General features: G+C 37.3%; 4 protein-coding genes across 5 annotated transcripts; 3 read left to right on the top strand and 1 right to left on the bottom strand.

The window, feature by feature from the left end:
• The first annotated feature begins 4517 nt into the window (after positions 1-4517).
• Positions 4518-8501, top strand: LOC129896745 (UPF0235 protein At5g63440). Of its 2 annotated transcripts, none has more exons than XM_055972709.1 (7): positions 4518-4717; positions 4942-5056; positions 5661-5814; positions 6140-6236; positions 6988-7076; positions 7188-7256; positions 8228-8501. In XM_055972709.1, the coding sequence occupies exons 1-7, from the start codon at positions 4603-4605 to the stop codon at positions 8285-8287; spliced, it is 699 nt and encodes a 232-aa protein (XP_055828684.1). In that variant the 5' UTR covers positions 4518-4602; the 3' UTR covers positions 8288-8501. The 2 variants fall into 2 exon arrangements, with proteins under 2 accessions (XP_055828684.1, XP_055828685.1); XM_055972710.1 differs by having other exon boundaries at positions 4546-4717; positions 4912-5056.
• Positions 8502-8927: 426 nt separating this feature from the next.
• On the top strand, positions 8928-15741 carry LOC129896744 (ubiquitin-like modifier-activating enzyme 5). Its single transcript, XM_055972708.1, has 14 exons — positions 8928-9242; positions 10116-10184; positions 10272-10385; positions 10943-11071; positions 11279-11347; positions 12246-12398; positions 12605-12641; positions 12730-12812; positions 12997-13071; positions 13447-13521; positions 13856-13942; positions 14032-14147; positions 14364-14410; positions 15211-15741. The coding sequence occupies exons 1-14, from the start codon at positions 9153-9155 to the stop codon at positions 15345-15347; spliced, it is 1281 nt and encodes a 426-aa protein (XP_055828683.1). The 5' UTR covers positions 8928-9152; the 3' UTR covers positions 15348-15741.
• Positions 15742-16039: 298 nt separating this feature from the next.
• On the bottom strand, positions 16040-19843 carry LOC129896746 (uncharacterized). Its single transcript, XM_055972711.1, has 9 exons — positions 19276-19843; positions 19123-19198; positions 18417-18456; positions 17590-17648; positions 17481-17518; positions 17251-17314; positions 17021-17074; positions 16471-16572; positions 16040-16302 (listed from the first exon to the last, which is right to left on the bottom strand). The coding sequence occupies exons 1-9, from the start codon at positions 19464-19466 to the stop codon at positions 16246-16248; spliced, it is 681 nt and encodes a 226-aa protein (XP_055828686.1). The 5' UTR covers positions 19467-19843; the 3' UTR covers positions 16040-16245.
• Positions 19844-21294: 1451 nt separating this feature from the next.
• Positions 21295-23946, top strand: LOC129894268 (uncharacterized). Its single transcript, XM_055969877.1, has 2 exons — positions 21295-22329; positions 23000-23946. Exons 1-2 carry the CDS (start codon positions 21542-21544, stop codon positions 23625-23627), a joined length of 1416 nt encoding a protein of 471 aa, XP_055825852.1. The 5' UTR covers positions 21295-21541; the 3' UTR covers positions 23628-23946.
• The last annotated feature ends 181 nt before the right edge of the window (positions 23947-24127 follow it).

Below are 24127 nucleotides of genomic sequence, written 5' to 3'. Positions count from 1 at the left end.
CCCATAGGAGAGTTAGAGTGACTGCCAGTTACGGTGGAACGGGGTCATGAAAAAGTTGGTATTATAGCCTAGGTTTGTTGATCTCGTAGTACCAAAATGAGTCTACTAGAGTCTTGTGGAACAGTATGGAGACGTCTATACTTTTTTTGAGAGGCTATAGAATTTTAGGAAAAGTTTCATTGTTTCTTTCCTTCGTGCTATGACTTGATTTCAATTGGTATCTGGAGATCCAAATTGGTATCTAAACTCTTTCACTCTCTTGTCTGCAGATGGTAAACACTCGCTACAACGGTGTTAGGACCGTAGCTCTAGTAGAACTAAAAGAAGAGCCAACCATTAAGAGGCATGGCCGATGAAGAGGTAGGAGAGGGAGGCGAGGCAGGGACAGAGGTAGAGCAATACCTACCAGTATGGAAGTTCCCATTGAGGAGGTGTCAGTAGGCGAGGCCCCTCCAGCTCCCCAGAATGAGTTCGATGGAGAGGTGGAAGCTGGAGAAGAACAAGAGCAGATTGGACTAGAGGAGGACGCCCAAATTGGGGTTGTTGATATTCCCCCTCTAGATCCCATACTAGCTCAGCATATTAGGGCCTTTTTGAATGGGCTGGCTGGCACTGGCGCCATCCCCCACCATGCCTGCAGCACCTGTTCCTGTTACTTATTCGTTTCCTATTGCAGCTCAGCCAACAGATGAAGTGGTAGGTACAGATGCATTTTTTAGGCCACTAATGAGTCCTGTGATGACTGCTACAGAGCATGACATGCTCACCAAGTTCCTTAAGCTCAATCCTCTAGTCTTTTATGGTATTGAAAATGAAGATGCCTATGAATTCATTCTTGATTGCTATGATAGGTTGCACAAGCTGAGTATAGTGCATCAATATGGAGTGGAGTTTGTGACTTTTCAGCTGCAGGGTGAGGCCAAGCAGTGGTAGAGGGCTCATGTGGAGTGTCGTTCATCCTTGTTGCCTCCACTCATTTGGGTTCAATTCTATGCTATGTTTCTAGAGAAGTATGTGCCCCGTACTTTGAGGGACAGAAAGAAGGATGAGTTTATGACCCTTGAGCAGGAAGGGTTATCAGTGGCTACTTATGAGGTAAAGTTTCATGCACTGTCCAGGTATACCACTCAGCTAGTCACTACTGAGGAGGAGATGATCAGGTTGTTCGTGAAAGGGTTAAACCCTAAGTTGCAGGTACTTTCCATCCATATGACTTTGTCTGGCAGGAATTTCAATGAAGTCACAGACTTTGTTAAGAAGGTTGAAGGTCTGAGGAAAGATGGGCAAGCCAAAGCTTTGGCTAAGAAACATAAGAGTACAAGTAATTTTTAGGGATCATATTCTAGAGGGTCAGGCAGGCCGGTGATTGTAGCTTGGCCAATTCAGTCAGCACTACTCGCTTCTACTGACAGCTTTTCAGGTACTCTACAGCAGCATCCAGCCCAGGAGAGTCAAAGAGTATCATTCTAGGTAGCCGCCCGTTCTTTGATCGCGATTGTTTTAATTATTAAGAGCCAGGACTTATATGGAGAGTGGGCTCAGTAGGCTAGAGTAGTGGTCCCATCAGCTGGAGGGAGCAATGGTAGAGGACGTCTACAAGTTGGGCGAGGAGGCAATTTGAGAGGCCGTGGGGGGCGAGGTAATGGTAGTGTAGGTCGAGGAGTAGTCCAGCCAGGCAGGGAGGTAGCCCGTCGAGATGATCGGGATCAGTTCTATGTATTTTTAGGTAAGACCGAGGCAGAGACGTCTGACGCAGTTATTACAAGTACTATTCTTATTTGTGACCGGATGACTACTGTTTTGTTTGATTCGGATTCCACTTATTCTTATGTGTTTGTGAGATATGCCTTGGGTTTTGATGCACGGTGTGATATATTGGAATCCCCTTTTTATGTTTCTACCCCTGTTAAAGAGTCAGTCATAGTCACCCATGTGTATCGTGCTTGTTTTGTTATGTTTATGGGATACCAGACTTGGGTTGACCTAATGATTTTAGACATGACAGATTTTGATATGATCTTAGACATGACTTGGTTATCCCCCAACTTTGTTGTACTTAATTGTAATGCAGAAACTGTGTCTCTTGAGATCCCGGAGAGAGAAAGGTTAAAGTGGAAAGGGGTGTACAAGACTAAGCTAGCTAAGGTCATGTGTTTTCTCCAGGCTAGAAAAATGATAGGAAAAGGTTGTTTGGCATATTTGGCCCATATTCGAGATGTGGATATAGAGTCTCCTACTATTGAGTCTATCCAGTGGTATGTGAATTTTCGAAAGTTTTCCCGTCAGACTTACTTGGATTGCATCCTGACCGAGATATGGATTTCTGCATTAACTTAGAGTCGGGTACTCATCCAATTTCCATCCCTCCCTAACGTATGCCTCCGGCAGAATTGAAAGATCTTAAGGCTTGAATTCAGGAGTTTCTTGACAAAAGGTTCATTCGTCCTAGTATTTTCCCTTGGTGTGCTCCGGTGTTGTTTGTCAAGAAAAAGAATGGTAGTATGAGAATGTGCATTGACTACCGACAACTGAATAAGGTCACCATCAAAAATAAATACCCTTTACCTCATATTGATGACCTTTTTGACCAGTTGCAAGGTGCTTCAGTCTTTTCAAAGATTGATTTCAAGTCTGGGTATCATCAACTGAAAATTAGGTATAAGGATGTGCGCAAAACAACTTTTAGGACCAGGTTTGGGCACTATGAATTATTAGTGATGTCCTTTGGGTTGACTAATACACCTGCATCCTCCATGAGTTTGATGAATGGGTGTTCAAACCATTCCGAATTCATTTGTGATAGTGTTTATAGATGATATATTGGTGTATTCAAAGAGTGAACAGGAACATGAAGACCATCTTCGAATTGTATTGGGTATTTTGGAAAGACAAAGGTTGTATGAAAAATTGTCTAAGTGTAAATTTTGGCTGCCTTCAGTTGCCTTTTTAGTTCATGTTACTTCAAAATAAGAGGTGATGGTGGAACCACAAAAGATTGAGGAAATTAAGAATTGGTTTAGGCCCAGTTCCGTGACCGAGGTAAGAAGTTTTATGGGGTTGGCCAGTTACTATCGCAGGTTCGTGAAAATTTTTGCTTCTATTGCTACTCACTGGACTAGGTTGACTAAAAAGGAAGTGTCATTCGAGTGGACTGACAAGTGTGAAGAGAGCTTCCAAAAGCTCAAGACTCTTCTGACCACAACACTAATTCTGACCCTGTCGGTCGAAGGTAAAGACTTCATTGTTTATTGTAATGCTTCACATTCTGGTTTGGGTGCTGTGTTGATGTAGGATAAGAATATTATAGCATATGCTTCGCGATAATTGAAGGTGCATAAGAGGAACTACCCGACTCATGACTTGGAGTTGGTAGTAGTAGTGTTTGCACTGAAAATCTGGAGACATTATTTGTATGGTGTCAAGTGTGACGTGTTTACTGATCACCGAAGCTTACAACATGTGTTCACCTAGAAGGACTTGAATTTGAGAAAGCGAAGGTAGATGGAGTTGCTTAAAGACTATGATGTCACTATCCAGTACCATCCAGGTAAGGCTAATGTGGTAGCAGACACGTTGAGCTGAAAACCGGTGAGCATGGCCAGTTTAACTTGTTTGGGGACTCTTAAGTGGCCCCTGGCTAGAGAGATTCAGGCCTTGGAGGCCAAGTTCATGAGGCTGGGCATCTCGAAAAAGGTGGGATAATGGCCGGAGTTGATCTAAAGCCCACTTTTATAGAAAAGATTAAGACCAAATAGTTTGAGGATGTGAACTTAAATGAAATTAGAGAAAAAGTGTTGATGGGCAAGGCTCAAGACTCAACACATGATGCAGGTGGGGTGCTTCACTTTAAGAGAAGGATTTGTGTTCTCCGGGTAAATGGACTAATTCAGAAGATTCTGTCTGAATCTTATGATTCACGATACTCTATTCACCCGGGAGTGACTAAGATGTATCAAGACTTGAAGCGGTTATATTGGTGGCCTGGTATGAGGAAAGACATAGTTGAATATGTAGCCAAATGTCAGAAATGCCAACAAGTAAATATGAGCACCAAAGACCTGCAGATTTGCTTCAAAGGATGTCCATTCCTGCATGAAAGTGGGAGAGAATAGTCATGAATTTTGTGGTGAAACTTCCCAAGACTTTGGGAAAGCATGATTCCATTTGGGTCGGGGTCATGACAGCAAAGAACCTAGAATGTATATTGTTGTTGTTGTTGTGAACCTAGAATTCACAAGGCCGCATGCGAATTACAATTCGCAGGGCTGCATGCGACTTACAATTTGCACTGCCTTAAAGCCGTTAGATGGAAAAAGGTAATTTGCAAGAGGGCTGGAAATTTTTTTCTTTCGGTATCAAAATAAAATTACTTACCGTTTTGAAATTTTTACAAAAAAATTATACCCTTTCGGCTTCGGCTTCATTGTTTTTACCATGAACTTGGAGAGGCAAACTGTCCAAATAGGAAAAAGACAAGGGCAAAAGTACAATGTATTTGGAATATCCAAGGAGCTGAAAGAAAAACGAAAAACAGAGAAGAAGAAAATAGAAGAAAATCTTCATCTTCTCCGGCTGTGCACTAGCGAGAGGTTTTGGGGGAAAATGCCGAAGAGGACGACGCACACATATTCTAGCGAGGACGCAGTTCCCGACGGTCCCAACTCCGATCTCTTCGTCTATTACTGTAAGCACTGCAGTTCGCACGTCCTCATCTCCGGTTCGTACTCTCCCCTCTTTTTCTCTATTCTGTAAACCAATTTACTCGCACTGCCCCTAAAAGAATCAGCGTTAATTCGGATAATTATTTTTAAATTCGTTGAATTTTTAATTTACAGTACTATGTAAATCTTACCCTCCTTAGACTCCAGTGTTGTTGTCGTTACTATATTATGGCGTTACTGCCAATTACAGGGCATTCTCCTTGCTAAAGTATGGTTGTAGACAATCAATTGCAGAAAATGCCAAAAAGGAAAACCGACAAAGCATATGTATTGGATAAAAAAAAGTATCTCGCAAGACTGAGTGTAGATGATGCAGGGAAAGTTCTTCTAAAACGGTAATCTTTCTGTTCCTGTTAACTTTAGTCTATTGTTGTTACTTACTTTACCAGTATATGCAATCAGCTGTATAGAAGAAATGTAGGAAAATTACGTGTCAAAATTACAAGATGTTTTCAGTTTAAAATGGAATACCTTGCTCTGTTTGAAAGGGAAGTGCTGCTAGATGCGGAGAGTTAAAAAGAAGCTGATATAATCCAGCAGTAATGAACTTGACCTTAGTGGAATGACATCATCAGAAGTGTTGTAAATAGGTCTTTCAGAGTTATTACTGGAATACATAAATAGAATGAACATGGAGAACATGCAGACCAAAATATTATTACCTTTGGGGAACCACAAAGATGGTGAGTAAAATACAGTCAAATGTCAGTAAGAAAAACTGAACTTGACCTGGAGTAAATTACTTTCTTTCTTTCCGATGTACTTTGTCGGTTGGCCTTTCACTGCTGCTCGTTTATGTGGTGTCTATCCATTATTAACTTAGAGATCTTTAGCTTATGCCTCTTGCTTCACTGGAAAAGAATTTTGTTATTGATGACTGATATGAGTAACAGTTTAATATGGAAAATTCTTTTGAAACCTTCTGTTTTTGCTTTAAAGTGGTGAAGGGAAAATGGAGAAGCAGTTTCGGATGTCCTGTAAGGGTTGTGGCCTGTTTGTCTGCTATCGGGCAGAAGAAGATCTGGAGACTGCCTCCTTTATATATGTAGTTGATGGGGCACTTAGTACTATTGCGGCTGAGACAAATCCACAGGTATTATATCTTTATTGTTTTTGCTGTTATTCACTTCCTGGTCGCATTGCATAGTTATGCCTACATATTCTCTGGATTTGCAGCAAGCCATAAAACTGATTGTTGTCTGGTTTCTGAAACATCTTTTCTGCATTAGCTTGTGTAATCTTTCTGTATTCTATGTCCCTTGCTTGTTTGTAAGATCATGTAAAATTCTCAAGCTTTATTCTATCACAGAATGCTCCTTGTTTTCCTTTGTGGAAGGGTGTCTTATGTGTCAACTTATACACATGTTCTTCCAGATACAGATATACCTTTAGGAATTATTATTTTCTTGTTGATGTAGGATGCTCCTGTACCACCCTGCATCTCACAGTTAGAAGGTGGCCTTGTGCAAGTGGCGATAGAAGTTGAGGACCGTGCCCAACGGTCAGCAATTACAAGTAAATAATCTTTCAATGATTTTTGGTAGTTAGACACTCTTATTTGCTTCAATTTCTTTAGAGCTGGGAAATAATTTGTCAACTGAACAATTCTGCAGTTGATTAAGTACACTTAATAGTGATTCCTACTCTTCTGCTAGTTTTAAAAGTTGAATTTAGTGGTTGTACTGTTAAATTATCTTTTTTGGCCTCGATGTTGATGTTGCGGGTGACCAAACTCAGAACTTGCATATGGACCTGCCTCGGTGGTGGAAGGCTAGAACGTTTTTGTTTTGGGACAACTTTATTTTAAAATAGTCTTTTGGTGAAAAAGAAAAATGGTTATATAATAAAAACATACCTTAGCTTTCTGTTACAATGATATGCTCTTGAACATGGAGGAAAGACTCTCTTTAGATGTGACTTGAGGTCGTTTGGTTGGGAACAAGTTATCCCAGGATTAATTATCCTGGGATAAGGTGGGATAACTTATCGCACCATGTATATGGGATAACTTATCCCATCACTATGGCATAAATGGTGGGATAAGTTATCCCAAACTTGCCAACCAAACTTGCCAACCAAAATTTTATCCCTGGACTATTTTTTTATCCCATAACTATTTATGTTTATCCCTTACACCAAACGACCAGAGATTTGCACTTCATGTCTTAAAAATGCGCTAACATTAATCAACTTACGTAGAAGAACAGAAGAAGTGACCCTTCTAAAATCTTCAGGAGAACCTTATTTGACATTTATACTGTTGTAGGAGTGAATGCAGATGATGTTCGGGTCACTGTAACCGCACCTGCAGCTCGTGGGGAAGCTAACAATGAACTTCTGGAATTCATGGGCCGAGTATGCTGAACATTTTGCTTTGCGTCTTGGCAAAACTATCAAGTTTGAGCACATAATTCAGATACTTTGTTGGTTGATTCGCTGAACTACTAGTATTTTCTGTTGTTGCAGGTACTGGGTCTGAAACTATCTCAGATGACTCTCCAAAGAGGATGGAATAGCAAATCAAAGCTTCTTGTAGTAAGTCCAAATTGTACAATTCTTATCTAGCAGTGTGGTTGCCCCATACACACTTCTATTTTGTCTATTAATATTTTTTTGTCAATTTCCTCTTTGGCTGGATCAAACTGTAGATATTCTCTAGTGCCAGTTTCAACATCAATAGTACTTACCATTTTTAAAAAATAAACTGTAAATATTCTCTAGTTCCTTGAGAAATAAAACCATAATTCTAACCTTTATATATCTTGTGAGACACTGAGCATAAGTCTTCCCTGTTATCTTCTGCATATATATTATGGCTGTAGTGTCAAGTTCTGGGGCTTGGTGTGACATGAATATCAAATTCAATAGAAGCTCCACAGAAGAATATTTGTAGGATCAAAGTTCAGTGATGCTGGATACCCGAGAAGGTATTCGTCTACATTTTGGTCTAAAAGCAGGAAGAGCCAAGAGGAAACTCCACAGTTGGAAATATGACCTAGGCTAATTGTCCTAAATAAACTTTAGTGATTGTGTATCAATGCGTGGGGAGATGACCTGTTTCCAAATCTAAGAAAGTGCTCTCTATTCTAAGCTTTGCCAAGAAACCACTTTGTCTGATTATATTGTCTTTGAATAATAAGCTGCATGACAAGAAGCTGTAGGCACGTGCAGAGGAGTATACCTGCAGCTACCAGTTGCATCAACTTGGCCTTACATCTAGTAAATTTCAATTTTGAGGGGACAAATTGAAACATTAAAGCCGATAGGCATTAATAAATTCAGTTGCTTAGTGGTGTAGTCCTGTCAAGGATTTCTACCAATGTCATCAGTGAAAAGCTTTTCATTCACAATAGGTGCACTTTGAAAACGCTTACAAATATTATTAAATCCTCCCATTACTACACAACATACATTTTGGTTTTAGAGAAGTATCCTTGTTAAACACTGCATATTAGTTATTTCTAGGTTCGACTCTTTCACTGACTATTTTTCTTTGACTGCATCAGGTGGAGGATTTGACAGCTAGACAAGTATACGAGAAACTCTTGGAGGCTGCCCAACCTTGACTTGGCTCCCTGATGTTGTAGCTTTTCCTCCTTTTCATTATTTCCATGTTTGTAATATTGGATTTTCAGTTTCACAAAATTGAATTCAGTTGTTTATGCATCTGCTGTTCTGACCGTATTGGAAGTTCTTGCTTCCTGCTTATTACCTGCAACTGCAATGTTTCAACTTTTCGTTGTTTTATCCACATGTTAATATTCATCCTTTTATTTGTACGAGGCTAAGCGATAAGATTGTGCTGTTTCGCTTCTATCACCGCCAGTAGTTTCAAGCTCCATGTTTATTGCACGTAAAACATGGGGAAAAAAGAGTTTAGGCCAATAATATACATCTATCAAACTCCTTAGCTATCGTTTGGCCATAGTTTTTCAAATTCTTTTGATAAGTATTACGTGAAGTTTCACCGTGCATTTGGTCATAGATTTTGGAAGAAATTATAAGTTTTAAAAATTATTGAAAATATATTAAGATAATGAACATGTTTCATGAAAAATCATGATAACAAACACAATTGATATGAATTTGAAAAAAAAAAAATATCATTCATTTGTATAAGAAAAACTACTATTACGAACTAGGACTGAAATTTGTCTAATAAGTCAGAACTTATAGGGAGGAATGTGTAATTTCTTCTTTTCTTTAAGAAAAAAGTCAAGAAGAGGAAAGAAGAAAAGAAAGGAATTCCTTTCCCAAAAATAAAAAGGAAATTCCATATTTTGAATTGGGACGATGACATGAGGATTCCAAAACTTTAAGGACTGACAAAAGCTATTGCACCAGTTACTAATGAAATTTGATAAATTTGCGTTTAAACCCAGCATACAAAAGCAAAATTCATAGCAGAGAAGTCGTCAAATCGTTAAAAACATGGAGGTGGAGCTCAAAGAAATGCTGAATGATCTTCATTCTCTCAAGAAATCAATCTCAGATCCTTCCCATCTTGCTCTAATCGAAAAGGTAAGTAAAATGGTGTTGCGAATTCTTCCATCTCCTAATCCTTAAACGCCAATGTTAGGTCTAATTCTACTGGATCTGTTATAGTGAATTCATTATGGCGTCAATTGATTGAACGCTGATTATGCTCACAATTTAGGTACCATGTTTGCCTAGGTCAACGACGATTCAATCAGTCATACTTTTGATGCAATGAATGTGCAGTTTATCAGACTCACCTGCAATTGGAGTGTTTTAGATTTGTCATAAATTTAAGCATTGCAGTTTCATAGGGAAAAAAAATAGGATTTCTAATAGAGTACTTTTTTTGTGGCCTAAGATGAATTTAAATGGAGAATTATGGTCGGTGAAGATTCATCTAGATGACCCAAGATTTTTCGGCATAGTTGTTGTTTGAGAGCATATTAGGTTCATCCTCCCGGCGGTAATCCAGAACCACACCTTGTTTCAAAAGCATTTATTAAATATATTCAAATTCATATTCTGCATAATGTCTTAGGCTAAATAGGCTTTGGTTTATGTCTTTTACTATGTAGAAGTTCTTCAGGTTTACTTCGTATGTTTAATGTGAAATGGATATATTTGCCTTTTGATATCCCTTAAAATTTAACATGCTTACTTCAAAGTAGAAACATAATTGGGCAGGATTTTGATCTTTCACATCCACTTTGTCTTTACTATACGTCTAAACCTGCATGTAATTATATTTAAAAGGAGGAGAAACATCTTCAATGAATTTTTTTTTAAAAAAAAATCACTACTGTGTTTGTTAAAAATATCACCATATCTTTCAAATGCCATTAACCTTCAATCTTTTTTTTTTGCATGTCTGGTCATGAGATTTTGATATATTCTTCTCTTTGGTCGTATTTCTAGATGCATTTGCATGCTGAAAACATCGCTACACTTGAGAAGTCAGGAACTACTCGCCGTTCAAAAGTCAAGGTTAGTGTATATAGTCCGTAATGCCATATTGTCATTGGAATTAACTAAGAACTTTAGCAAATAATTACTTGATTGTGATGGTGTCAGGACATGAGTGCTGAAGTTGTTGATAGCAATCCATATAGCAGGCTTATGGCACTCCAGAGGATGGGTATTGTGAATAATTATGAAAGAATAAGAGAGTTCTCAGTTGCCATAGTTGTATGTATTTTATCTCCCTCCTTGTGTTAAATTCTGTATTTGTAGTGTTATAGTACAAGATTTTTACTCTCCAATATTGTTTTACATGTGTCATGACTTCCAATAATGCTATGAACTTGAGATTCATATAATTTAGTATTTTCTGTCAAGGTCTTAGATGCGTGTAAATTAATGTCATGATTTTTGTGCTTTACACTTGAGATATTGTCTTTTATTTTGACTTATCAACAAAAAGGAAACCGTCCTTTATTTCCATCATACATCTGCTATACTGACTGCCAATCTGAGTGTTAAGCTCCTGGACTTTCTAAAGGTATCTGTGGGATTTATTTTACCAGGCCGTATATTGGTGCCTAAAAGGGCTTAGAGCCTTGATTAAGGCCTAGGTAAAGCAAAATCTTTAGTACGTCCATCAAGCTGTCAGAATAATTATTTAGACTTCACACTCTTTTAAACATGTATGTGAGTCCTCTATATTTTACTTTAGACTCGTGTAGAATGCCTCTGCTTGTCTTCTATATTTAAATGCTCATGATTTTGTAATTTCTTCATGACAGGGCATAGGTGGTGTTGGCAGTGTTGCTGCTGAGATGCTGACAAGGTGTGGCATTGGTCGTCTTTTGTTGTATGATTATGACAAAGTGGAGTTAGCTAATATGAATAGGCTATTTTTTCGCCCAGAGCAGGTTTTTCTAGAAAATATTCTTATCTCCATATCTCCTTGTGCACATATTTAGTAGCTAGTGAGTGATTACGTTTCAATATTGATAGTTTGTTTTGTTGAGCCAATAATTTTTTATATTTTCCTAACATGATAAATTAGTATCCTTTGTTTCAGCTATAAAGAACTATCACTTCGGCATTTTACCATACAATTCTAATGTCACTTCCAGGTCGGTATGACAAAGACAGATGCTGCGGTACAAACTCTTTCAGAGATAAATCCTGATGTTGTGCTTGAGGTAGGATTGTTTGCAGTTTGCCACTTAGGGCTTTGTTTTAAAGGAAAGTTGTTTGGGGCCCTTCTTCACCAAGCTAAGGGTATAAACAAAATTAAAGTAATTGTTTCTTCTTTCCATTCCATTCCTGAAGATACAGTTGGATGACAAAAATATCATGTCCTTGTAAAATCAACTGTTAATTTTTCTTAAATGTTTTGCCTTATTTTGAACTAGTTTTTCTTTAATTGGAGGTGAGGTCCTATGAAACTATAACACTTAGAATTTTGTTTCGTATTAACAAAGAGAACTTTTCTCTTTCAATATCCTTCATCCTATTTATCTATTAGCTTGAGCATCAATTCTGGTTTATGTCAGTTGACAATAATGCCTCTTGTTGGTATCCTCACTGTATAGATAGGGTACGAGTATGATGACTTCACTAGGTCGTGAGTGTGGCATTGACATCTTCTAGTTTCTTAACTGGTCCCTGGAGTCTGGATGTATATAGTCTTTTCTTGCATGGATTGTCCTAGAAAACTTGATTCAGACCATTTATGGATTAAAATATAACCCCTTCCTGCATCTAGAACTTGAAGCATGAAAGAAGCTAATAATTTGTTCTTTAAAGTGCCATCTCTTTCTCTGGACCATGTTCAGTGCATGTGTTGCAATTGAAGACTTGGGCATTGTTTCTGCTTTTACATACTGCATGAATGTGTATGCCCATGCCAAAAGATTCATTGGAATTTTGTCCGATTTGAACTTAACATTACTATGGTAGTGTGGGTTACTTGTGACATTTCTTTGCTAATAATGTTTTACACTTTTTCAATAATATGACTGTTTTCCTGCATCCTTTAATTTCTGAGGGTTTTCTCCATCTTCCTCTTATTCTCATTTAACTGGGTTGTCTTTGTAGAGCTACACGTTGAATATAACAACCGTGGAAGGTTTTGGCACATTTATGTCAAGTCTTACAAATAAATCATTCCAGCCAACTAAGAGTGGTAGTGGGGTAGACCTCGTATTGAGCTGTGTAGATAATTATGAAGCAAGGATGGTGGTAAATCAGGTGAGCAAATATCTGCTACCTAAAATTTCAGTTAATGGCCAGTGTGTTTTCGTGTCCCCTAATTCCTCTGTGTAAAAGTATCTCCAAACTTGTTCTTTTCGCTAGTACTTCTTTAATTGGTATAAAAACAAGTTTACTTGATATTAGGTTTTAGGTTATTCGTTTGTTTGGTAAATTAACCCACTAAGTAATTCATCGCAATGCAGGCCTGCAACGAATTAAACCAGACATGGATGGAATCTGGTAAATGGCTGAATTTCATGTTATTTTTTTGTCTTTCATGTGCGTCAGGAACCTCTGAATTAAACCAGACATTGATGGAATCTGGTAGGTGTATCTGAAGATGCTGTGTCAGGTCACATACAATTGCTAATTCCTGGTGAAACTGCCTGCTTTGCATGTGTGCCTCCCCTGGTATGTTTTGTTATTGAAATTTTCCTTAATGGCTTCAACCAAGTATCACCAATCTTTACTTGAAGTGGGTTCTTGATTTCTGTAACGATCGTATGCCAAATTTCAGTTTTCTCTATAAACTCCAACTAAGCTTGCTTTCAAGTAAACTAAATAATTCACTGTAATGGAATACTTGTGTTTTTAGGTTGTAGCATCTGGAATTGATGAACGGACCCTAAAGCGTGAAGGGGTTTGTGCTGCATCTCTACCTACTACAATGGTATGAAAACCTTAAGTCTTCGATTATTTATCTGTTCCCTTTCTGTTTATTAATTTTATGCACGCCAAGTTCTAAGTTCTCTGCCTGAAGATCACCATGTGAAAGACTTTAAAACGATAGGCAATTATATAAAGAAACACTGGAAGTTGTGGTTGAAATTTGGTTCTTCTCATCTTTAAAATTATTCTCTCTTTATAGCCTCATTTGCTGCTAATTTGGTGGATTTTCTCATGTTTATGCTCCCACTTGATTTTGAAGAATAATATGAAATTTTTTCCAGCAAAACTGCTAGAATCTTGTTTATGATTTGATTGAGGCTGTATTACAAATTCGTTATTTGATTTGGTAAATTAACATTCGAACTGTCTTTAATAGGGAGTTGTTGCTGGACTTTTAGTTCAAAACACATTGAAATACTTGTTGAAGTTCGGACAGGTGTCACGATATCTGGTAAAGCTTGCAATCTCTTTTTCTTTCTCTCCCCTCCCCCCCCCCCCCCCTCTTTTTCTCCCCCACTAAGGCTGCAGGATAAATGTGAGAGTGTGAGAGAATGTTTATCGCACTTAAGTTCTTTCTTGGACTTTTTTTCCTTCAAGCCTTTGAAGTATGGAAGACTTTCTTAATCACTCCCTCTTACTGTCTATTCATCCTTAACAAATAAATGATCAAGTAGAGAAGTGAACTTGCCTCCTATAAAAGGAGGACAAGGTGAATAGAGAAATTAAGTGTAGCTCAACAGTTTGAATTTTGATGTTTATAGTTTCTTTCTTGTTACTTGTTGTAGGGGTACAATGCCCTCAAAGATTATTTTCCAACAATGGAGATGAAGCCAAACTCACAATGTTCAAACACTGCTTGTTTGGAACGACAGGTATAGTGGCCGTGGTCCTACAAGTGAGGTCATCTTTATTTGATATTCAATTGAAGTTCTGACATTTTATGGTGACCTCTACTTTGCAGAAGGAATACATTCTTGCAAAGCCTACCAGGGATGCTGCTGCTAAAGCAAAGGCAGACACAGAAGCATTATCACCTGCAGAAAACCCTGTTCATGCAGATAATGAATGGAACATAAGGTAAGCTTCATAACTTACCCAAATTAAAAACAAAAAACACGAGGTAAGCCTAGAGACAACTACTTTCTCGCATGCCTCATATAGTCATATTGGTAAAAAAAAAAGAACACTTTTCAGCTTTCTTGAGTTTCTAGTTTAAGTTATTGTCTTAATAACTGTTATTCATCTTGTTGTTGTTCAACTAATTGATTTCATTGTTGCCTTGTGATCTTTCAGCGTTGTTGATGACGAAGAGGTGGATGGTTCTGTCGTGAAAAATTCAGGTATTTGTCAACTCTGATAGACATTTTGCTTTTGTAGCCTCAAGTTATCCGCTAGCTATTTCTCAAAAAAAAAAAACAGTTGATCTGCTAACTTAAAATTCTTGGATGGATCATAGTTCATAACTCTAAAATGAAGAGAATATTGCTCAATATAAAAGTTTCTTTTGTCCAGGATGTTGTGACTAACCCTTACTTTGTGATATCCATAGTTTTCCATGTAAACATCTGAAATGCTAAAACTGAGAAGCAGTGAGCTAAAGAATGAAATTACACGAAGTTTGGAGAGTTAAAAGGTAAAAGGACGAAGTCATGAGAATGGAAGTTGGAAGGAAAAGATTGCCCTTCAAACTTTTTATGTGAGTTCACTAAGTCATACTAGGACAGTTTCTCTCTTTCTTGTGTTTAGCTTTTTGGATTGATTTCTAGTTTATACAGGTGGAAGTGAAACAGTCACTGTTTGTATGTGTCTATTTCTCTGGCTTTTACTGAGCAATTAAAACTTAGAACAATTCTCTACACAATATAGAATGACTTCTAGGTGGTCACTTGTGGCATTGTAACAAATAATTAGACAATAGATCACTAGTTGCATAGAATTGTGTTAAGACTACTAGAAAAAGAAAATATTCCAGATATCATTGTGACAGTTACTTCCTACAACTATACTTTATGTGATGGATCATATTTTAGGTTACAATTTAAAGGAGAAAGAAAAAGAACTAATGGTTGAAATCATTTGAAAATATCATACTTATAATATCTACACTTTAACCTGAATGTATTGTTTCTTTTTCTTGTAGATGTCCTTCCTGAAGGTATTGTTCATGAGCTGCCAGTAGCTGATGAATACCCAAAACCAACTGTCACAGAGACAGTTGGTCCTGCAGATGACCTTGAAGAGCTAAGAAGGCAACTTGAGGCCCTTAATGCTGATTAGATTACTGAAATACAGAAGGAGAAACTCTTGCTGTAGAGAAAAGTAAAACTTGCTCGAAGTTGCATGATGTTTGTGTAAAATTTCCTTGCTTCGGAGAAAAATTAAGCTTGCTGGAGTGAGCTTGATACATTTGGGATTTTGGAGGCATTTTTAATGCTTTTAAGTACTTATTTTGTCTGAATGAATAGACAGTGAGATGGTGTTCCTATTCCAGCATGCGGGATTGAAGGCATGTAAAAGACAATGGCCTAGACTATATTGCAACAACTTACAGAGATTGGGTTCATGTTGTATAACTAAAAGGTTAATCAAATATTGTCCCCATCTTGTTTCTAGCAATTTGGATCTGTGAAGGTGTTAAATTAATGAATACATCCTAACCAACATTTCAGTATTCTTTCTATGATCCATCTTTTGTTAATTGAATTAAACTATAACGTGCCAACGGATTCCAAGTTAATGCAGGCTAATTCTCTATTGCTACAGGCGGGCTTAAGGGATGAATTGTCTCAATTCATAGCCATCAGAGAATCTGATTACAAATTAAATCCCACATAAGCATGTTTCTGTTTCAAACTTCTAATGAAATGGATACATATCAACGTATTACCAACTTTTGTCTACAAAAAATCAATTCACTCTGGAACTAAAACACCTGTTAACGTTGCTTAATAGGAAGGCGCTTTAGGGAATAACGAGAAATTTCAGTTTCATGTCTTAAAGTGAAAAATTACAAACATTAGTACACATGTCAAAGAGTTGAACACCCTACATGGTAAAACTGAGCCCCCTCAACCCTCTTAGCAGCATTACTAAGATGCATCAATTCGATCCTTTTCTCAAGAGAGATGCACAAGACACATTAAGGCCTAGAGAAGAGCACATCATCTAGGAGTGTCTATAGTTCTTCAAACTTAATTGAAATCTCTTTCATCTGCGGTTGATGCCTCCTTACCTACAACCAGGATTTAAATAAGTTCACAAATCAAAATAACTGAGTTGCTCACTTTTTCACCAAGGATTATAGGTACGGGGAAGAAATCTTTTTTTTTTCCATCGGTAAGATGTGTCTCTGACAAGGAAGGTACCATTTCTTGGAGGAGTTGACACTAAAAATACTTACTTTTATGCCAGCCAACGACAGAAGTTTGTGGGAAGCAACATATGCTATGTCAGAACCATCCAATCTCTTCTCCACAAAATAAATGACCTCTGAAACACCAGACTGCAAATACAGATATTTGTGAAATATAAATTAATGGAAACCAAAGGGAGATGGTGGAAGATGCAGAGATGCAAAGTTAATTACAAACCTAGTTCTAGTCGCATTAAACTTTATATCTTAAAAAAGCAACAAACGTGCCTACTTATATCTGTATTTATCTCAATTTGTTAGGGATTATGAGCACAAAATCCTGATCCAAGTTTTTCCGCTATAAAGTGACTAGTAAATTCTTTTGCAAACTGTTCAATAGCTTTTCATTAATGGAAATCGAACAATTTGTTATCTTCACATAATTTCTGCCAGAGCATGTCTCACTGGAAAATGGAAAATGAAACATCCAATAAAAGCTTAAGCTCCCAAACAGAGCGATCTTCCATATTAACAACATAGTAGAAAATGTTGTTGAGAACGCTATCGATATGTTTAGGTCATACAGGATCAGACTTACTTGAATGATAATCTTTGCGCATTCATTGCAAGGAAACATTGTCACGTAGAGCCTCTGCATAATAGGGGTAGGACGTATTCTGTGAGATACTGTGCAAAACGCAGGGCGGATAAAATAATTTCCAATAGACTTGATAAGAAAAGAGGCTTTCTAGAGAGAAAGAAGGGGGATTGGCAGTAGGAGTGACAGGACATTGGGTCGATATTGCACGGATCAAGACCCAAGCTAACCTGTCCGGCAGCAGATGCATGATTTGTGTTCAAGATGGCATTAACTTCAGCATGACAAACATAACTGCAAGAGAATTGGTAAGCTTAAGATGAGGCAAGAGTCATCAAATGTAGATTGTAGTCTATGGATAGTACGACTGGTATGGTAATAACAAACTTATAAAACAACATTATGTAGTCTACGAACATAAATTGCATATAAAAATGTCTCAGAGAAGCTTATTACTTACGGATACTTTGTTTCCAATGGATTCCCATTTTTAGATTTCTGAAATTTTGGGAATTAGTTAGAATAACAGTGACAATAATAAAGATATATGCTCTTTGAACACTAACAACCTTTGCCCAAGGAAGCTTGTCATCAGAACAGCCACGCGGGAACCCATTGTATCCAATGCCTGGCTAAAATTAGAGCATCAATTAGATGGAATCCAATAACCTATTGGCAGTAAATATGTTGCCCAAATATGTGTACTCTAGAAATCATGCGATTAGCCTAATCAAACATTCATGTAGTACGGAAAAACAAATCAAATAATAAATACCCATACGAAAAAGACAACAAATCAGAGAGTCAAAGATAGACTTCCAACATCAAAATACTCCCAAGTATTACAATGTGGCCATATCTATTCTATGTCAAATGATACAATTGAGATAGAGGATACATTAAATAATACTAACTACTGTGCAAAGACTAAAGCAACTTAAGATGGGCAACTGAAGGCTTGCGCCTTGTAAATGTTTGCAGTTTCTAGGAAAGCATTTCATAAGTGGTGAATGTAGCTTTTTGAACCTCCCTACTATTTCAGAAGTAACCATCTCTGTTTAATCTTTTCTGTTCATTTAAACCAATACGAAAATTAGATGACTCAGTCAATAGAAAGGCCAAGTCATAGGACCATCTGAGTTCTCAAATCAAGAAATGATTAAGAACACTATCTTAAGTCAATATAACCAAGTATTGAGGTCCTGAGTGAATGTGAACACATACCCTTGATCCACCTAAGTGAATCAACTAGCTCATCTATCTTTGAGCCACTCCAGCAAAGATAATCAGATGATTTTATGCAGTTCTTCCTAATCATATACAATTTGCACAATAAAACTTAATGATATAAAACATTTTTCAGCTATGAGAGCTGATTCCATCAAATACATCTTACCTAGTATTACGTAATTTTGACTCACCAAACATGCTCCAACCTGCCAAACAGCCAGAAAAGGGTTAGTCCCAAGGGAGCTTCTGAAACCTGAATCAAGAAACTCAACCTCAAAGTAGCATTAGAGCAATAAAAAGAGGAAATAACATACAAGAGAGATCAGAGCATTTAACTAGAGCACCACAAACAAGAGTCATTTCGACAAGTACAGTTTATCATGCAACTGTCTATAAACAAACAGCTTCATTCATTCAGTTAGAAACAATCCAATCATCACTCATTATTAGAAAACCCTTTTTATCGTGAGGTTAAAAGGGCAACAGCCACAGATAACTACTTTGATTTCAGCTTAAAGGCAGAATAAACAAGAAATAGTAATCAGTAGCTTTTCTTCACGTATGGGAAACTTTAGTTTGTGTATCATCTGAAGACTACTTGGTACTTTCTATTTGGTGTAAATACTTTCATATTCGATATTTTCATACACAATGAGGTATATATTAGCTTTAAGAAATTAGACAGAATCCTACCAATCTAAATCAAAGGTTTCAACAGTGAAAGGCTGCCGACAATTGTAATTACAACACCTCAGCACGAAAGATGCAACAATTCAACAAAAAGTTGGCGTATAAGTTCAATCATCCACTAGATCCGAATAACATCATATTCATAAAAACGCTTAAAATAGGTTCACAAATTAGAGTAGTACCTGCCTGTTTGGATCCTTGGATCGTTCAGCAGATAGAAATGCAATCGCCATAAAGTAATCATCCCACGACAAATACCTACAATCACAAAAACCATAGTAAAATACATAACTATGGAACTGAAAAATCGATGATAAAAGTTAATATCCACAAACCCTTTTCGTTTTGAAGGATCAAATGGATTCTGAGGAGACGACGACTTCCTTTGGTGGAAACCGTTGAGTGCCGAATCTGGATCAGTAACAGAACGTCTTTTGGGATTTAAGAATAAGCGAATGGTCACAGCAGAAGCAAAGGCACCAATCACTGCTGCAGCTGATACCAGAGTCAGCTCTCTCGAATTCATGGATTTTGAGAGGAATCTTACAGTAGACGCGAAAACGAAGGGATTTTTTTCGCCGTCAAAAACAGAGATTGAGCGAAATTGTAGCAGGAACGGTTTCGCGCCAAAATTGGACTGACTTGATCAAAATAAACATCCATTGATATTTGAGGGACTAAACATGTTAATTTCCCTATCTATAATTTGTTTTTCAAGTGACCAATATTCTATATATTTCTTTTTTATAAGTGTATAAAAGTTCTTCTAGAAAAAAAAATTCTTAATTTTATTCATTTTTCTTTTTTGCGATTTTTATTTCCTTTATAAAATGTTCTCTTCAAGTAGAATAATGTGAATTGCTATCCAATGCCACTACACTCTCTTATTATCTTTTTATAATGTGATATTTATTATAAAATAATAATAATAATAATAATATATAAATAACAAAGGAAAAGAAAGTATAATAAAGAAAAAGAAAGATAGAGAAATAATATGACAAAAAAAGAAAAAAGTACAGCAGTATTTCTATTATATGTGGGTGTGTTTCCATTATCATTTTCAGAGCCTTTTATAGGTATTAAAGAGTACCAATATTACTTGGAGAAGATAGACTCCTACAGTAAAGGTAGACCTCATGGACATCCACCTATTTATAATAATATTATATGTTTTTTACAACATTATTTATTAATCGCAGTTTAAAAATATTTTAAAAAATAAGTTGTTATAATTTAGCTCATGAATATTTTGATAATATGATTTCGATTAATTTTTTTCAAATTTTTTACGAGATTATTCTTAAGTGTCCGAGGGAGCAGTACGTGTAGTCTCGGCACGATCCGCCGCATATTTATAGCATTTAGGGGCCCTCAAGCGGAATTAGGTGATTTTTTTCATTTTTCGTATGTATTAGCCCATGAATATTTTGGTGATATGTCAAATTTTTTTCTAAAACCTTTACGGGACTCTCCGTAAGTACCCGTGAGAGCAGTACATATAGCCTCGACATGAGCCGCGGGATATTTATAACATTTAGGGGTCACTCAAGTAGAATTAGACGATTTTCTCATTTTTCTTGTGTCTTAGTCCATCGATATTTTGGTGATATGAATTTCGATCAATTTTTTTGCCAAATCTTTACGGGACCCTCCGTAATTATCCGTGGAAGCAATTCGTGTAGCATCGACACGATCCACGTCGTATTTATAGCATTTAGGGGTCACTCAAGCGGAATTAAGTGATTTTCTTATTTTTCGTTTGTGTTGTCCCACGAATAATTTGGTGAAATAATTTTCGGTTAATTTTTTTCGAAATCTTTACGGGACCCTCTGTAAGTATCCGTGGGAGTAGTATGTGTAACCTTGGCACAATCCGCGACATATTTATAGCATTTAGGGGCCATTAAAGTGGAATTATGCGATTTTCTCGTTTTTCGTTTGTCTTAGCATATGAATATTTTGGTGATATGTTGATTTCTTTGCAAAACCCGTATGGGATCCTCCTTAAGTACCCGTGGGAGCAATACATGTAATCTTGGCACGATCAATGACATATTTATAGCATTTAGGGGCTATTTAAGTGAAAATACATGATTTTTTTAAATTTTTTTATGTGTTAGCTTATGAATATTTTTGTGATATGATTTTCGGTCAATTTTTTTCTAAAACCTTTACGAGACCCTCCGTAAATACCTGAAAGAGAAATACGTCTAGGCTCGACACGATCCACAGAATATTTATAATATTTAGGGGCCACCCAAAAAGAATCATGCAATTTTCTTATTTTTCTCATCAATTTTAATTTTTTTTCAAAATAATCCAGTGTTGCCATTTGTGTAAACACTATATAAATCTACTTTTATATAATATCTCACAGACCAACAGGAGATGTGACCACATTACGCTAGTCTTGTGTGACATGCTCGATTGAGAAAATGTTGGCTAAGGAAATTATTCACTAGCATCCCTTATTAAATACCTCCTGCTCCACCAACACAGTCGCCCTTAATAACCCACTCATCAAATATTAAATAGGAAAATTATGCACATAAAGTTTTCCCCTAGTTCGAATTACTCAGTATACTTCCCAAAAAAAAAATGCTGAGATCAACGTTCACTCCCATATTAACGGCTTTTCCCTCTAAGGCCAAAAATCCCCACAACTACTCAAACAAAATTATCACTGCAATAACAAATCCCCCACAACCTGTTCGACAAAATGCTTCAATGGAAAATATGTTGCTACAACAGCATACCCCAACCTCAGCTTACGTTCACCTCCCGTTCTGTCGAAAGCGCTGCCACTACTGCGACTTCCCCATCGTCGCATTGGGGTTATCTTCACCTCATGGTGATGACGACCCGCGAATAATTAACTACGTTGATTTCCTATGCAGAGAAATTAAAGCTACTTCAATACCTTCAGACCTCAAGTCACCTCTTGAAACCGTATTTTTTGGCGGAGGGACACCTTCACTTGTGCCACCAAGATTAGTATCTCTAGTCCTGGAGACGTTGGACGCTAAATTTGGGGTGTGTTCTAATGCTGAAATTTCAATAGAGATGGATCCTGGTACATTTGATGCTAAAAAATTGAAAGATTTGATGAAGTTGGGTATTAATAGAGTGTCTCTGGGGGTTCAGGCATTCCAGGAGGAGTTGCTTAAGAGTTGTGGAAGAGCGCACGGTGTACAGGAAATTCATGAGGCTATTGACATTGTTGGATCATGTGGTGTTGAGAATTGGAGTGTGGACCTTATATCTTCGCTTCCTCATCAGAAACCACATATGTGGGAACAAAGTTTGAGCCTCACTATTCAAGCAAATCCGACGCATGTGTCAGTTTACGATTTACAAGTTGAGCAAGATACAAAGTTTGCATCTTTGTGAGTAACACAACCTTGAACCTTCACTTGCGAAAATTGGGATTTTCCTTTGCTATCATTTTTTTTCCAAGTCTCTTTTAAGCTACTTTTCAAATTGATTTGGGATTGAGGCATCTTTTATCCCAGAGTGTTTGTTTTATTCTTGTATTTTCGTATTCTTAGATTTTTATTATTGTTTGTTGTTTCTTTAACCTCGTCTTTTCAAGAATAGGGGAGTACAGAATAAGGGGTTTGCAAGACAAAAGAGAGTCCGCTGGATTATCCTACTATCTTGTTGTTGTTTCTGCTTGTTGCTACTGCTTTCTTTCACATCTTTCTTTGAGCCGAAGGTCTATTGGAAACACTCTCTACCGTCTCAAGGTAGGGGGTAAGGTCTCCTTACACTCTAGCTCCCACGACTCCACTTGTGGGATTACATGGATTTGTTGTTGTTGTTATTGAGGCATCTTTTATCCGCTAATTTTCAATGGTGCGATATCATATGCGTTTTTGTTGAGAGTTTCTCCATAACTTCTACTGCAATAGGTATTTCAGCTGTAAACATGAAACTTCGATATTGTACAAGTATAGAGAAGAATATCCTACATTTTTCACTAGTATCAAAAAGAGCACATTCGTACTGAGTACACTTACACATTCAACTGTTGAACTGATATTGTTGTATCCACAGGTATACAGCAGGGGAATTCCCTCTGCCTTCTGAAAATCAATCTGCTGATTTTTACAGAATGGGCTCTAAAATGCTAAGAGATGCTGGTTATGAGCACTATGAGATAAGTAGCTACTGCAAAAGTGGTTATCAATGTAAGCACAATTACACATACTGGATAAACAAACCTTTTTATGCTTTTGGACTGGGGTCAGCCAGTTATCTTAATGGACTAAGGTTTTCAAGGCCAAGGAAGCTGAAAGATTACATGGGTTATGTGCAAAATTTGGAGAATGGACTAGTGAATTGTTTCCAGGACAGTAAAGTAGACGCCCAAGACGTAGCAATGGATGTTGTTATGCTGTCGTTGAGAACTGCTAGAGGGTTGGATTTGAAGTCATTTGCCAATGCTTTTGGCAGTTCGACTATTCTCTCCCTTTGTGAAGTCTATAAGCCTCATATTGAGAGTGGGCATGTTGTCTGCTTGGATGAGCAGAGGAGGGAAATCACCTCAGAAGAATTCAGCTCTTTGTTATCTGAAGGGTACAAGATCAATGAGGTGTTGTCATATATCAGGCTTAGTGACCCTGATGGTTTCTTATTGTCTAATGAGTTAATATGCCTCGCGTTCAATGTGTTAGCTCCATAAGTTTCAGCCTCGATGGTTAAGAAGAGACTTCTCTGAGCTGCTCTGTTAGCAATGCTGGCAGTGAAATGCAGGAGAGACTCCCAATACTTGGATGTCATCAGTTGGTTGATGTAAGATTTATCGACATGTGAACTGGTGGAACCTCGATAGAGCAAAGGCGAATGTGTATGAAACATACTGCTGAGTAGAACATATAATTATGGCCTTATGGGGAGCGCACGGAAGGTTTCTCTAGCAAAGCATATTTAGTCAAGGCTGGCAAATGTAACTTGGTTGTTTGACCCCAACTGTTTATTCAAAATCCTTTTTTACGAGTCAAGATTTCTTCATAAATACGGACTTGGTGTCCAAAAATATGTACGACTCAAATCGGTCATCCACAGTTGTCTATTAAGCTTGTCCTACTATTAATACACATGAAATTCTCTCCTTGCACCAAAAACAAATGACATAGCAAATGCTTATAATGTTTTCTATATCATTATTTAGAATTCATCTCC

Source organism: Solanum dulcamara, chromosome 7, assembly GCF_947179165.1.
Source record: "Solanum dulcamara chromosome 7, daSolDulc1.2, whole genome shotgun sequence".
Taxonomy (NCBI): domain Eukaryota; kingdom Viridiplantae; phylum Streptophyta; class Magnoliopsida; order Solanales; family Solanaceae; genus Solanum; species Solanum dulcamara.
This window is presented reverse-complemented; position numbering and strand designations above follow the sequence as displayed.